Source organism: Acipenser ruthenus, chromosome 18 (assembly GCF_902713425.1).
Source record: "Acipenser ruthenus chromosome 18, fAciRut3.2 maternal haplotype, whole genome shotgun sequence".
Taxonomy (NCBI): domain Eukaryota; kingdom Metazoa; phylum Chordata; class Actinopteri; order Acipenseriformes; family Acipenseridae; genus Acipenser; species Acipenser ruthenus.
In genome coordinates, this window is record NC_081206.1 from 28,399,258 (window position 1) to 28,414,295 (window position 15,038).

At 37.4% G+C, this 15,038-nt stretch overlaps 2 protein-coding genes across 5 annotated transcripts in view; one reads left to right on the forward strand and one right to left on the reverse strand.

The window, feature by feature from the left end:
- The window catches only part of LOC117424546 (tubulin polyglutamylase TTLL5-like), a 51,381-nt gene extending 47,250 nt beyond the window's left edge, over positions 1 to 4,131 (forward strand). For all 4 annotated transcript variants that reach the window (XM_058991830.1, XM_058991829.1, XM_058991827.1 and 1 more), the window contains one exon: positions 2,350 to 4,131. In XM_058991830.1, coding sequence (XP_058847813.1) covers positions 2,350 to 2,402 — 53 coding nt within the window. In that variant the 3' untranslated portion in view covers positions 2,403 to 4,131. The remainder of the gene's footprint in view (positions 1 to 2,349) is intronic.
- LOC131698678 (transforming growth factor beta-3 proprotein-like) lies at positions 4,102 to 14,422 on the reverse strand. The gene is made up of 7 exons (XM_058991833.1): positions 13,462 to 14,422; positions 8,742 to 8,905; positions 7,305 to 7,434; positions 6,916 to 7,023; positions 5,960 to 6,131; positions 5,469 to 5,622; positions 4,102 to 5,186 (listed from the first exon to the last, which is right to left on the reverse strand). The coding sequence occupies exons 1-7, from the start codon at positions 13,994 to 13,996 to the stop codon at positions 5,028 to 5,030; spliced, it is 1,422 nt and encodes a 473-aa protein (XP_058847816.1). The 5' UTR covers positions 13,997 to 14,422; the 3' UTR covers positions 4,102 to 5,027.
- Positions 14,423 to 15,038: the final 616 nt, after the last annotated feature.

The following is a 15,038-nucleotide window of genomic DNA, read 5'->3' on the forward strand; positions in this document are numbered from 1 at the left end:
TATATATATATAGGCAGCGTGAACGTCTCAGATTTGTTTGGTCATGGTGCGGTGGTGTCGTACGACGTACGGTGTCGTTCACGTGTCTCATTGTGTCCGGTGTGTGCAGACCTTTGGTCTTCCACTTATGCAGACACTTCCTCATAGACAGATATTCAGCATCCTATAATATGAAGGCACCGTTTTATTTAATTGATCTAAATGATGGGGGATCTTTATATTGTTGCTGATTTAAATCTTCTCAAGAAGTGTGTTCGAGTCTTTAAACTGTGGTGGTATTTAGGTCCACCGCTGCTCAGATCAATTGAATAGACCCTGTGGTCTTATAAATGAGAGTGTTTTTGTTTGAAGTTTAGAATCATGGCAGGTGGACTTGCACTTTCTAGACTTTAAAATGAAACACACAGCCAAATTATTCTTCCATTTAAAGTGTAATTTCCACATTGGTGATCCGTGCTACAGTAGATCTATTCCCAAACCAAGACCCTCATTTTTCAAAGCACTAAAACATTATTTTCTAGCTTTCCTATCTCGTCACGTTTTCCTTTATTGTTTTTAAGAAATGGAATTTAATGCAATTTAGTTGAGTGAAATGAAGGAAAGGAATATTGTCCTTTTTTGATTTCTTCTGTTGAAGTAGCCAAAAGCTTCCAGAAGTCATGTCATCAGATTGGAAGTCAGGGAGATGTTTTCATTTTCCAGCTCTGTCAGCCCTCGCACTGTAAAAGAGCACCAAAATAAACAGTGTCTGCCGAGAGGGAATGAAAGAGAATACTGTTTCAGAGCGCAAACACTGCAGCCGGATCGCACTCAGAATTCCTTTTCTATTGGATTCTTGGAGCTGAGCCAAGGAGACATGCAGGGGGGGCAGGGCTGCTGACCAGCTGTTCATTTCTGCTGGTACCTGCTTGATTATAAATACAAATGATTAGTTAATAAATCAGTGCACTAGCACTTCTACAAAAGGCTGAAGTATTTTTTAGAATTGTGCTTTTTAAGAAAATAAGAGTTCTAAAAATAATTAAATAAGAGTTAAAGAATGGAGGAAACACTTTGAAAATATGGTCAATATTCCTCCACGCATTGTTACTTGGTGGTGGTGGGGAGGGTTACTTTAAAAAAAAAAAAAAAAAAGTGTATATATGCATATATATTATATATAATTAACATATATAACTAACCTTAGAAGTGAACTAACATTCACAAATAACAAAACTGGATAATGTGCTCCTCTTTTTTCCAAGTCAAATAGGAAACTGCTGATGTTTCAGAACTTCACATAAACAACTTTTGAAAGTTCATTCAAAGGCTCCTACACACACCTGCAATGTTTTTTTTTCAAATTCTGAATCAATAGCAGTTTTATTTCACTGTGAAAAAAGTGGATCAAACCTTTGTATTGAAACAACATCTTAGTCTGTATGTCCCAAAATGTGAAAATCAGTGTACCGTTTGAAATAAATACAAAAGTCAAATATAAAGATGATTTAATACTAAGTCTACTGTTTCATTGAAACTATGTGTGACAGTTTAAAATGATAAATGACCATTAAGAGAAAAACATTTCTTTTTATGGTTGAAGAGTATATGAGCAACCACTTCTTAACATAAGCATAACATAATAGTACAATGTACAGTATATGCCACCTGTTCATACTTTTTAAAACTGATACAATACATAATCTTAAGCTGAATGTTTTTTCAGTCAAGTACATTTTTTTTTCCATAAGTTTCATTAGCAGATCTGTCAACACTAATACTGAAAGACTGCATATGCTTTGGTAAAAGGGTTCCAAGTTTTTATGTTTATAGTATTAGTTTTGTAGGCAAGTCAAAAAGCCAACAAACTGAAATATTTAATTAATTTACAGTGTGAATTGATGTCTTGAGACTATCTGGCTTTGGCTTTGCTTCAGTGAAATCAGTTTTTGGCATCAGTTCAGTGTGCTGCAAACTAGGAAAACATTAAATACTTTGATTTCGATGTTAACACCATGGTTCCTGTATCACTGTACTTTTTTGGTTTAATCTCCCAAGGGAAAAAAAAGCAATTGAATGTTTTATATACAAGTATACATTTGTCATTTTTCAGTAAGATGAACACTCAAATATGAGACCTAATCTAAGACTCAAATCAATAAATGTTTATCTGGAAGTAAAAGCTAAGGGAAGTTTTTAAGTTCATGGTTCCTGGTCATTTTTAATTCTTACGAGGTAAAAAAAAAAAAAAAAAAAAAAAATCCTTCTAACTTCAGTGCTTGCACCACACCTTTGGGAAAGTTCTTTACTTATTTGCTGCTGTTTTATACACCTTTGTCTCCTCTTTTTTTTTTTTTTTTTTTTTAATAGGTCTGTCTGTTTATAACCGTATGATTCAGAATCAGTCGCTGAAGAACAGGTGAAGGATCTATCCATGTGCTTGCTCTGTCCCAACACATCATATTTGTAGAAAGACTGAAGGACATCCAACAAGGACTATACGTATCTCTCTAATCAGTCAGAAACCGTCAAACTCTGGTAATGAGATAGATCAGAATGATATCACATGTGGTGCTGGAACCATTGACTGGGTATGTTATGCAGTAATCAACAAAGGGAGGAAACTGATTTACTTTTAAGTCCCTAATGATGCATTATGAACCAGGCCAAGCTGAGTTTATAAACTGTCACAAGGGAGTAAAATAATCAGCCCAATAGTATAATTAAATATATATATATATATATATATATATATATATATATATATATATATATATATATATATATATATATATATATATATATATATATATACATACATACATACATATATACATACATATATAATTATTATTTATTTCTTAGCAGACGCCCTTATCCAGGGCGACTTACAATTGTTACAAGATATCACATTATTTTTACATACAATTACCCATTTATACAGTTTTTACTGGAGCAATCTAGGTAAAGTACCTTGCTCAAGGGTACAGCAGCAGTGTCCCCCCTCCTGGGATTGAACCCACGACCCTCCGGTCAAGAGTCCAGAGCCCTAACCACTACTCCACACATTTCAGGATTTTAGAAATGAAACAATTTCATTGTGATCAAACAAAGAAGTGACCCTTTGTTTTCCCCACAGTTGAAATGCACTCTGCCCTTCCTAAACTATCTAGGCACTCCTGCTTATTAATGGTTCCTTGGCAGTCACCATTCCAGAAACACATTTTAGGGTTAAAAGAAATAACAAACATCCAACCCATTCATTCTGCATTGGAAGTAAATTTATATCATTTAGAGTACTGATTTTCAGTTCCGTGAGTTAGTCTCATATCATATCATTATCATATATTGAAGTTGACAAAACCTTTATTTTTGAAAACCCTTCAAATATACAATTTGAGTAATGTTTTTGCTATTATCATAATGTTTTTTTGAAGATTATTTTGTTTGTTAATCTAAAACAAAATACAAATTGTATTTTTTTTTGTAAAGAATGAACAGACATTTGTAAATGGACCTCTTTTGTAATATTCATGTTAACCATGTAATGTTCTGTAATGAATGTAAATATGTGTGTATTTTTAGCAGACTTTTTTTTATTTCACAATAAAAAAAAAAAAATCAAAAGTTATTAAAAATATTTTAAATGTATTACATCACAGCTGTTTTTATACTACATAAAGTAAACTCATAAACACCTAAAATATAGACACAGTATTTTGTACAGGTGCAGTTTAATTGTATTGATTTCCCTACAGATTAATACTGTGACTGAAACTATAGGACATATTCACATCTTTAACTCTGAGTTAGCAACACATGTGGTACTAAACACTTTATTTAAACCATCAAAACATGCAATAAAGAGTTCATGAGTTAAATATTTTTTTGTGTAGGACCCAAGATTTCTAACTTCTAACTATGAAACAATTAATGTATGTCAGTGAAGTACTGAAATGGGTACTGTAAAACTAGAATTGACCCTTTAACTTCAACCAGTTTTTCATCTCTGATCATATTGTAGCAGTATTAATAAAAAAATAAGTTTAATTTGTATATTGTTGGTGGGGGAAAAACAAACAAACCATCAAATACTTATTTCAAACTACATGCAAACAAATCCAAATGTCCAAGACCTTTTTTTTTTTTTTTTATATATAAAGTGTTTTAAAGAGTAATATTTTTTAAAACAATGACAGTTTGATTTAGTGATGATTTTAGTGAAATATTCACTAAGTGGCATACATTGTTTGTCCGCAAATATAGTTCTTCTGTTGATGAGCAGATGTAAAGGTAAACAGAATAACAATCCTATTTTGCCATAGCTTTTTTTTCCAGCAATTGTGTTTTTTTTTTTAATACTATTTTAAATCCATAAAGTTTAACAGCTTAGGGTTCACATATGTGCACAGCGCTAATTTCCAGCATGGAGATCCTTTGGTACTCATTAGGTTTTAAGTTGTAACCCTCCCCCCTTGCCCACCCCCTCTCCCCTCACCAATAGGTAGCTTCACACACAACGCTTGCTGCCATTTTTTTTCTTCTATTTTTGAATCCTCTTTCTAGAACTTCCAATCCAGTAAGCATTTTCATTGTCTTCCTTTTTATTGGTTGTTACTTTGTCAAGTCGGCATACCGGCAGCTCTCCACATAACGGATTCTACACAACTGATCTTAATTAGGAACATCACAGCCTTTGTCTTTTTTAGTTTTGTTTTTTTTCATATAAATTTTTTTTTTCAGGACATAAGCTTAATTTGCTTGTGTATCAGTTGTAAAAGTCACTTTAGAATGCTGAAAAAACTTAAAATTGTCACTTTCAGGAGTCCATGAATTGTAAGTCTTTATCCTTTAACAAAGGTTAATATTAAATGTCCTTATTTGAGCTGTCAAGGCATGGTAAATCAGCTTCATGTCCTTGACAGTAGCCAGCCATTTTGTTCTTTCAGAAGTATTCTCTACCATGTTAGGGGATCCTTCGGATGACAGAACTCTCAGTTCGACAGTCCTGCTGAATGGCACTTATTTGTGGTCGCTGATGGTTGGTTTCAGCTGCATTTGCAGGATTTTACAATCATGTTGGAGAGTTGCTCCACCTTGGGAGTCCGTCCTACATAATAGAGGATAGTCAGGGGTTCGAGGTCCTGAGGAACACAGCAGGGGGAAGCCGATGCTTCAGGATTTAAAGTGTTGTAGAGGCCCAGCACCTGTGTGAACAGAAAGAAACATGAACACAGGATATGAATATGAGTCAACACCTCATCATCTCTTAGGATGGATAACGTACCAACACAGTGGGTATGACCATGAACATTATTTAAAAAACACTGGAATTCTAAACAGGACTTTCATGTTGATTGCTAGCATTATATTATGTAGTACTTTAGCTTCAGCCCCAGAAGTAACAGTTTATCTTCCAAGAAGAGGTCTCCTGCTCTAAAACCACTTGGCCTGGTTGAAAACACTCTGTTTTGAAGGAGGTCTCTCACCGTGCTGTGTGTGGTGTCAGCACTCCTGAGGTATGGGCAGGGACCCGAGCAGAAATTAGCGTAGTAGCCTTTGGGTTCGTGGATCCATTTCCAGCCCAGGTCCTGTCGGAAATCAATGTAGAGTGGACGCACACAGCAGTTTTCTTCGTAATTCCTGCAAAGTTTAAACAAACAAATTTAAAAAATGTTAATGGTCTGACGTGGGAAAACCTGAATGAAGCGAGGGAGGCATTGGCAGTGCCTTTCCATTCACACAGAACAGTTCTACATCATTGACGTATTACAATGAATATGTGTTTGTAACACCTATATCCAATTTAGTTTAAAGACGAAACCCTTTGGTTTCATAGGCAAAAGAAAACTTAAAAACACGGTTAATCGTAAGATTGTTTTCCATCCGACAGTATTTGGTAACATCCTGTTCAGAGCGCTGGCTGAGTCCTCTATCTGGGTCTCACACTGAGATAAAGAATGGAGAGGCCTGCACTTACGTGAAGCAGTAGTTGGTGTCGAGGGCCCGTTTGCGGCGGTGACTGCTAGATTGGGTGTCCAAGCGGTGAGGGGGCAGCATCATAAGGATGAGGTGAGGGTACAGCTGGTCCTTCTGTTTCTTCAGCTTCCCCAAATCCAAGCGGGTCTGCTCCTCGTATTCACCCTCCATGCCTGGGGATAGAAAACATTAGATCAAATAAACTCAACTTCCTGACAAGCATACAAACTTTTGGGAAGTTTTCTAGAAAAAAGAAAAAACTCTCACAGATTCAGAAATTCTAGATGGAGCTTTATTTTTTATTTGAGTGATTAGACTGGTCACATAATCTGCAGTTAAACTAATGATACAAAAAGCAGCCGTGGTCACTTGAGACAATATATGACGCTTCCGTTTTACTCTCTTCCAAGTGTCTACAAGCCCTTAGCCTCTTTAGCACATTACTTCTGGGTACCTTGCCAGCCCTTCACAAATGTTCCCTTTGGTAACCCCAGAGACCACCTTTAAGTAAGATACCATACGGATACCCCTTTCCGATGTAGTACTAAGAAATGAGGGGAAATCATTCTTCATAGATTGCAAAACCTCCAAAAATTGTATTTTATGTGAATCAAAGAATAACTAAAATGCCTTGGTTATTCCAAGGGCAGCATGGGATATTATTAGAGAAAGGTACACATATATTTTGTGTTGTCTTATCTAACATTTATACATGTGTCTCATTGTCAACCAGTACTCCAGTGACCTGCATTTACCAACTTACAGTAACAGTTCAGTCATTACTTCTTAAGAAGTCTTGGATGGTAAGGGTAGTCAAATTAGACTGGCAGTACATTTGTGTAAGCGCCTCCACTGTATCATATAGTGGATAGTACAGCTGTTCAAATATTGATTAGGTATTTTAATGGAACCCACCAGGCTCCTAATATGATGCAAACAATTATATTAACGCCTCACCTTTAAATTTGACCTCAAGTACCTCGTTGATGTTTTCAATGATGTCCCCGTTGGGGTTGAATGTGTGACAGGGGCAGTGCACACTTATCTCCAGGCCCAGATTGGTCTCTGATGAAACATGACATGAAATCAACATCGAAGCCCACTGAAACTGCCCCCCTTTTCAGAGCTCAGGGGCACTAGGTACACTCTATCCTTGTTATCAGTTTCAGAATCACTTGTAATCAGGAGGTGAAGACAGTACCCAAAGCATTCAGGTTGTTTTCTGAACGCTGAACTGAGCTTTAGCATTGGCTTACACTCCTAATTATGCACACAACGTTCTACTCAATTCATTCTCTTTAAACCAACCAATGAAACTGGTACAGAACTGTAGTGAAGGGACTAACCTCTATACATTAGCCATTCCCTTACAGTGTCAGTTACATCAAATGATATCCACTCATGCAAGCCCTTTGTCAGGATGTTTTTCCCCCCAATGTAACGCTGCTTTGCGATGTGGTCATCCAGCCTTAGAATCTGTGAAATAGAAAAGAAGCAGTTAGATATCACATTTCAAATAAATTCCACCAGTTATTATTGTATCAGTTTACCTGTGACTAGCAAAGGCCTTATTCACCCCTAAAAAAGCAATACATCGAGCATGGACTTTAGCAATTTTGTGCTACATTTTTAAAGATATAACCCTCTTAGCCAAGCTAATAGTACCCTGCTTTTTGTAAAGAATTGATTAAGTGGCTCCCAGCTGTTTGTTTTCAAAAGCATTGCAACTTCTTAAATACTGAAAACCTACTATAGACTGCACTCATTTTACTTGTGTTCTGGTCTAATGGTGTCTTTTTAGAAGATATTATACAGCATATGAAATATGAATTCCGCTGTTATCCATACCTCTAGCTCGGGCTTGCTGTGTTCATTCTGTTGCCACAGCTTCTCTTAAAACTGATGTTATTCTCATTTGTCAACGAGACATGGTAAACTGGAGGTAGTTCTTTACATACCCCCTCAATGGTAACACAACGCATTGCAACACACAATACTCAATTAAAAAAAGTCAAATCTACACAACTTGCTGCCCGTCATACCGCAGATAATATATCTGCTGCGATCTCAACACACTTACAAGATTCTGAAACCCCTGACATTTCTTTTATTATCTCGCAATTTAAGCATTTTAGCTTCCTGCAGTGTTATATTTTGGCCTGGCAGCTCTCACTGAAAATGGTATGCAGTTGAGAGGCTGTCGTGTCTAAAGCAGGAAATGATGGAACTTGATCACGCTCTCTCCTCCCGTGGGGGCATTGGTGGAAAGTAAGAGAAAATATCCCCAGAAGACAGGTGCAGATGCTTCCTAGCTAATATTTCCTTCGCACTTTTTCTTGTACCCCATTCCCATTCTATAACTACGCATGGATATGATGTAGTATTAAAATAATGCACTTTATCCTTTATAAATCACCTAAGGGTATCAAATTATCAACTGCATCTTATTTTCTGTGGTTACAATATGTTTGTTGCACAATATGCCCTTCATAGAAAATGCTTGTCTGGTCCACAGCTCTTTCCTGTTGCATTGTATTTGAAACTTGGCTAGGCAACCTGGCTTTAAAATTGCTTCTATGGGGAAAACTTCATAACTCTGAACTGAGGTATCAAGATCCACCATGAATAATACATGTATAAGTGTTTGTTAGAACCGCAGGAGCTTCAACTCAAGATAGGGGGGCTGGTAGCACTGCTGCTCATGCTAATAATTGTAGCGCCTTGCTCTGCACTTATTTAAATGTCTTTTGTGAAAAAGACACTGAAACTGTACCTTTACACACCTGGTAGAGTTCAATTCGTTGCTCACTGCGCTTGGCGCTAGAGTTCGGCACCCTGAGTGCCCGGAATTCTGCCCGGAACAGGTTAGTGGAGTTCTTCTCCATGGAGGAGACGTTAAAGCGAAACACCTTTGAGGTAATCCCTTTGGGACAGTAAGGGAGGTCATCTGCAAAACAAGGAATATTTTCTGTGAGTTCTCAAAAAAAAATACGGAAATCATCTGCCATGCCTAACTCACAATTCAAACCGCACTGCCAGAATGTTGTTGTGTCAATCCGACGAGAGAGTTGCATTTTAAACTTGGTTCTAAATGCACAGCATCTGTTAACTGCACCCTGACTGGAATCTGAAATATATCTACAGCACACAGTAACAAGGTTTGATGGTAAGTGTGGTTATAGTGGGCATTCAAGATTCTGCTGTTGTCTGTGAAATAAACAGCAAAAAAATAATAAACTGGTGTTCCAATCCCAACTACTGCTGCTAAAGAAAAGCTGCTTGAATTTCCAGCAGTGTTTGGTGCTGAACAAAAGCATGGAAGGTGTTTTGATAAATATGGGTCTGCCAATCAGAGCCTCTCCAGGACAATGTCATGCAATACAATGTAATCCAATTATGAAAATGTGCAAACTATTGCTGCCAATATCCCCATTGTTTTTTTTTTTTTTATTGCATAACATTAATATATAATGTGCCTGAGCAGAGGCGGGGGGATTTCATACAAATCCCACAGCACCCTCCCACCCAGACATTAGCTGACTGTTCCAATGTTTCTGCTTCTTTTGAAGTGACCTTTCCTAGTTGTAGTCTTGGCTCTTGGCTATATGAGCCATGCACTTTCCAGTGGTCTGAAGAAGAGGAAGATAGCCCCTGCTCGGAGAGCTGATTTGAAATTCTAATCAAGGTTTTCATTTCCTTTTGGATGACCTTATTTTTCCTATTGCAGTGGTTTTAGGTGGATTTCACATTATAGTTTATTTTTGCCAAGGGATCTGAAGGTAATTTGTTCCATGACTGTGAGTGCTATAGATCACTGGAATAATTGCAGTGAAATGGGGGGGGGTAATTCATTGTCCTCTGTTATCAGTTTTCACATTGCGATGCAAGTCAAGGTACTGACATCAGCACTTTAGAAAAACTAGAACAACAAGACAGGTTGAAAACAAACAAAAATGTCAACATTTTAATGTAAGCTGTAATAAATCATTGGGAGAGCAGCTTCCTGGCTGCAATCACACATCAGGGTTGTGATGACCCCACAAATCATTCTTATGATGCCTAAGCTCTTAGGGTTTATTTATGGAACAAATCAGCAGGGGCCAAATACTTTTCTAGCAGTAGCTATTTTATTAACACTGTGCCAGGCATCAAAACTCACTATGCTAGTGCTAACTGTTCCCTGCTTTTATTATTCTATGTTTTCTTAAATATAAGAAGTCTTCGATAATTTTTTTTCTTGTTAGCATAACAATGTTCTTGCAAGATTTGGTGAAGCCCAGTTATCCGGCCACAATACTGTGGATTTGTGTAACAGGTATTAGGATCCTACCTAAAACCCACTTAAAAAGTCCATCAAAACTCACACTTTGACTCCATGAAACGTGAAAGCAAGTGGGGCAGGGTGGCAATGATTAAGTTGTCAGTTTGCTTCCAACTATAGTGATTGAAAGAACATGTATTTTGGGCACTAATAACAAACATCATAGTGACAATTAAGGATTGGGTATGCAAGGTAGCATAGCTCCACTGTCCCCACCCAGGGTAAGTAGAAAACTGGCAGAATAAATTTGTCCAAGCTCATCACAGACCAGCACCAGGAAGACTAAATTGCCCTATTACACAGCTAGGTAGGTATAAAGTTAACATCCATTTTATAAATGTTAAAAGAGCCATACTATTTTTGTATTTTATTTGTTACCTTTGAATAGCCAGTCTTGCATGGAAGATGCCAATTTTGAAATTTGAAAGCAATTTAGCTGGTGATGACATAAGTCCGGCAGGCATTTAAAAAGACTTGAAAAAACAAAGCCCTTCTCCTTTGCTTTTCCCTAAGCGCTCTGCATGCCTCTCGGAGCCAAGAGGCCTGGGCTCCAACACCAATGGAGATCATCATTCACAAGCAAATGCCTGGCTCCCTCTGAACCAGACGCTGTAGGGCTTGTTCTCCTCAGCTTACAGTTCTGGAATAGCCAGCAGAGCAGAGATGAAGGCTTTTCAAAATACATTACGTAACACAAGGGTGAAAAGAACAAAGAGTGAAACACACAAAGGCGGTTCAAACGGTGGGAGGACAGAAAGGGCCTCACCAGTGGTACCAGCTTCACATGTGAAGTGCTCAAATTGTATGTACTTCGTTGGGTTTACATTTTTTTCTATGATATGTTAGTTTTCCTTGATATATATGTATATTCTGTCCCTGTGACAGTGACAGAGGTTAGGTGATGCAGTGGTTAATGCACTATCCTGCGCTCCAATGCACCTCTGGAGGCCTGAGTTTGCATCTGGCTTTAGCTCATGTGAAAGGAGTAGTGGTTTCAATTTTGTCCTCACATGAAACCACCACGCAATTTGGTAAAGCTGTCAGTCTGTTCTTGGGAGATAACCAAGACTGAATAGCAGGGGTGGTCTCTCGGGTCAAAAGCACTGCTGTGGTACAGCTTTGTGAGAAAACTCCCATACGGTCCAACTCATACCGTGACAAAAGCTAACTGTAGTAACAGACTATTATTCCACAGGAAGCTTTCTGCTTGATGCATGGCACACATTGCTCTGTGCATTCCAGGTCAATTGCAATTTGACAGTAGACTATGTTCAAGGCCAAAAAGGCAATTTGAAAGTCTTCAGCGTTTTGAGAATACATCATCTAGTCTTCAGATGTATTCGAGGTAGTGTATGTATGGAAAACACATTAGTTGTGTTAAGTGGAATGAACTTCAATAAGTCGATTGTCAGAAGTTAACGAGCCACACCCAACTGCAATATAGTATGATCTTTAATGTGAGAATGTGTTTACATTTTTAAATGCCATGGTGATACAGCAACAGTGGAAGTTATAGCTTTAATGGCTTCGTTTGAGAGGTGCTGCACCTTGCTACAAATGAAATGTTAATTAAAAAAGTTAAATCTTTCAGACAAGATTCCGGATTTAAGATTTTCTTTAGTATCAGAAGATACTGTATCAAGTATGTTTGTAAAACGTGAAAAGTTTTCCCACTGCTATAAAATCATTTAAAACACATGTCTCGATACTAGGATGTCCAGGTGGCCAAACCAAACCCAGCACACACTAACCAATCAAGTCCACAGTATGACTCCTGCAGTCTGATGGCTGCTGTGCGGCACACTCTGTGCAAGGTCAAGAAGAGTAAACAATTCTCTAAACCATTAATGCTTCAAGACACATGCAATGTTTTTAATGCTTCCCAAAATGGAAGAGTTTTAAGGGCGAGGGCGAGGGCGAGGGCAAGGGCCGAGGGCGAGGGCGGTGGCTGTTTTGCAAGCTTTATAGTGAAGGCTAATGCCCAGCCTGTATAGTTTTGGTTTGTTTGAATCTTTGTTCACAGGATAGCGCTGTGGCCCAAGATGTTACCGGCAGGAATTAGAGACTCAGAGACAGAAGCTGCAGTTTAAAGCGCACATTTATTTAAAGAAACAAACAAACACAAAACACAGGAACAAAATAAACTGGTGCTAGAGCCAAAATAAAGATTCAACCAAAACAAAACTATACAGGCTGGGCATTGGCCTTCGATAAAGTTTGCAAAACAATACAAAAATCACAGCAAACTCCTCCAACAAAGTATTTATGTCTCCTTTTCATAGATGTGGCCACTCTCCAATTAACACCAATTACCTAATGATTGCTGGCAGGGACCGATTTAACCCCATCCCTGCCAAGGTTAATAATCCCAAATGTTATTAATCTCACTCAATAGATTTAGTGACTCCAGAATTTATGAAAAACCATCTCCATTTGGGAATTGGATGGTCGTCCACCCCATAGACTAGTGACAGTGTGGCACTTTATATGTAATGGTTTACTGCATGCCTATACTGTGTGCTACAATAGGAACATTATACTTAAAACTATGTTTGAGTAAAATAGATTTCGCAATAACTTTGCCACTGCATCTTAACCGTGATTTATTTATAAGATCCTCACATTCATTCGTGTCTGTGGCTCTTTACCCATTGCAAAAGCATTTCAAGTTTGTGCGTTTCGGAGCAGCTGATAAAATCTCATCTGACAGGGAGCAAGCGGTATTCTGATACAGAAACGCATCCCTTACAATGCAGAAGCACCACCAGTGAAGTGTCCACAGGTCCCGATACAAGCATTACAATGAAACCACTACTTAAAAGAAACGAACACGATGTGACTTTCTTTTTTCAATGATATGATGTTTAGAACACGTATTACATTGTAGAATGCATTTTAAACTGCACTTTTAATATAACTTAGCAAAGTTCCACTTCAATATCAAGAATTGAAATACTAATAATGCAATTTTACCAAGACTTCCTAATATGGGGAATTGTATTACTCCACTGTACTGTATTTAGTTACAATTGTATAGCCACTGTACAGCAGTGATAATACTTTAGCAGCTTGTTGACATTGACACTATGCATCTAATGAGAATATACAATATAAATAAATAACTTAAGAAAAAAAAAAAGAATCAAACAAAAAAAAAAAAAACCCAATCAATCAAGCCTTACTGTTTTCTGGGAGCCCCTGAATCATGTTGAACTTGTAGATCTCTTTCGCATAGTACTCCGTTTCTGTGTTATCCTGAGCACAGCTCTGCTGCCTGTCCCTGGCCAGCTCCTCTAGCAGTTCCTTTGTGCTGTTATAGAGAGCCAAGACCTGGAACGGGACCTGAGATGGACCCCCAGTATGCGGAGTGCTGGTGAGCCTCAGTTTACTCAGTATTTGACCCCGGATCGCCTCTACCCGCTTCTTCTTAATGTGGTCTATGTCCACCGTGGTGCAAGTGGAGATTGACAAACTAACGGTCACAAAATCCAAAAGCAGAAAAAACAAAAGTGCCTTGCCCAAATACATCTTTTCTTTATGATTGATATAATAATAATAATAATAATAATAATAATAATAATAATAATAATAATAATAATAATAATAATAATAATAATAATAATATAAACGAGAAGAGCTGGTTCCTGTCGATACCGAAGAGAGTCGAGATTCTAAACTGACTCTGAAAAAGTGTATAAAGTAGTTAAAATATAACATTAACCAAAACTCTTCGAAAGTTTGGAAAGTTTATCTCTTCGTATTTGCAATCAGGTGTGCTAATAAACTCTATGTCTTGTCGACTTCATTTTTACAAAGGGCGATTTATTATAAAAAAATACAATACTCCAGATCTTTATTCCAGCAACACTTAAACCACAATTCAGTAGGCAGTCTTTCGGAGATTTTGATCCATTACCTCTCAAACTTCCCTTTCGTATATGTTTCCTTCACTTCTTTTAATATAAAGAAAGGCATCTTTATTTTCCTGTTATTCTTCCTTTGTTTGCGCAATATTTTTCCATCTTTTCCAGCTTCCCTACGTGTCTCTGGCACCAGCTCCGAAAAGTACGCGTCTATGCTTTCCTGATTTCTTTTCACCCTGCCTCTGTCTTCTGTGTCTGTGTACGCTCCGAGTCCCTAGCCTCTGCTGAAATTTTATACTCACTTTTTCATGACGTTTCTGGAGGAGGGACTGTAAATTCTGACCCTTTATTAAACATAATTTAATCTTTTAAACAGGCAACAACTTACTGCTACTACAAGTGGCAACAGTGCAAACTTCAAATTACCAGGTCTGATACATGACAGCCATGTTATACAAATGAAGTATACACAAGTGCTATATATATATTGTTGTGTATTTCAAAAATGACGTTATTGAAATATAACAACATACATTCATATATGTAACTTGTACACACAAATGTGGATTATTATTGCAATATGATTAATATATTCATAGAAATAAAAATCATATTTTTAAGTTGTCCATTTTTTTAGATCTATCACTAAAAACAGTTTATTTCATCAGAAACTAATTCACAAACACTTGCTGCTTTTTCAACAGTCTGAGAAGTTATTGCTTTCATATACATCGCAAAATCGGAATAAACGAGACGTACATGTTTTGATATAATTAGTTTTAGCACCTCACTGGAAATACCATAAATATATATGCTTTCGATTCGAAATGCAAGCGAAGCGCGCCCTCTGGTGGCCGAACATAATAAAAGCCTGGTTTTTCTATGACATGAAACAG

Coding starts and splice junctions, on each gene's coding strand:
- LOC131698678 (XM_058991833.1), bottom strand. CDS start 13,996: ATGTTATATTTTAACTACTTTATACACTTTTTCAGAGTCAGTTTAGAA. Junction 7,435..8,741: donor AACGAATTGAACTCTACCAG/GTGTGTAAAGGT, acceptor TCTATTTCACAG/ATTCTAAGGCTGGATGACCA. Junction 7,024..7,304: donor GGAATGGCTAATGTATAGAG/GTTAGTCCCTTC, acceptor ATGTTTCATCAG/AGACCAATCTGGGCCTGGAG.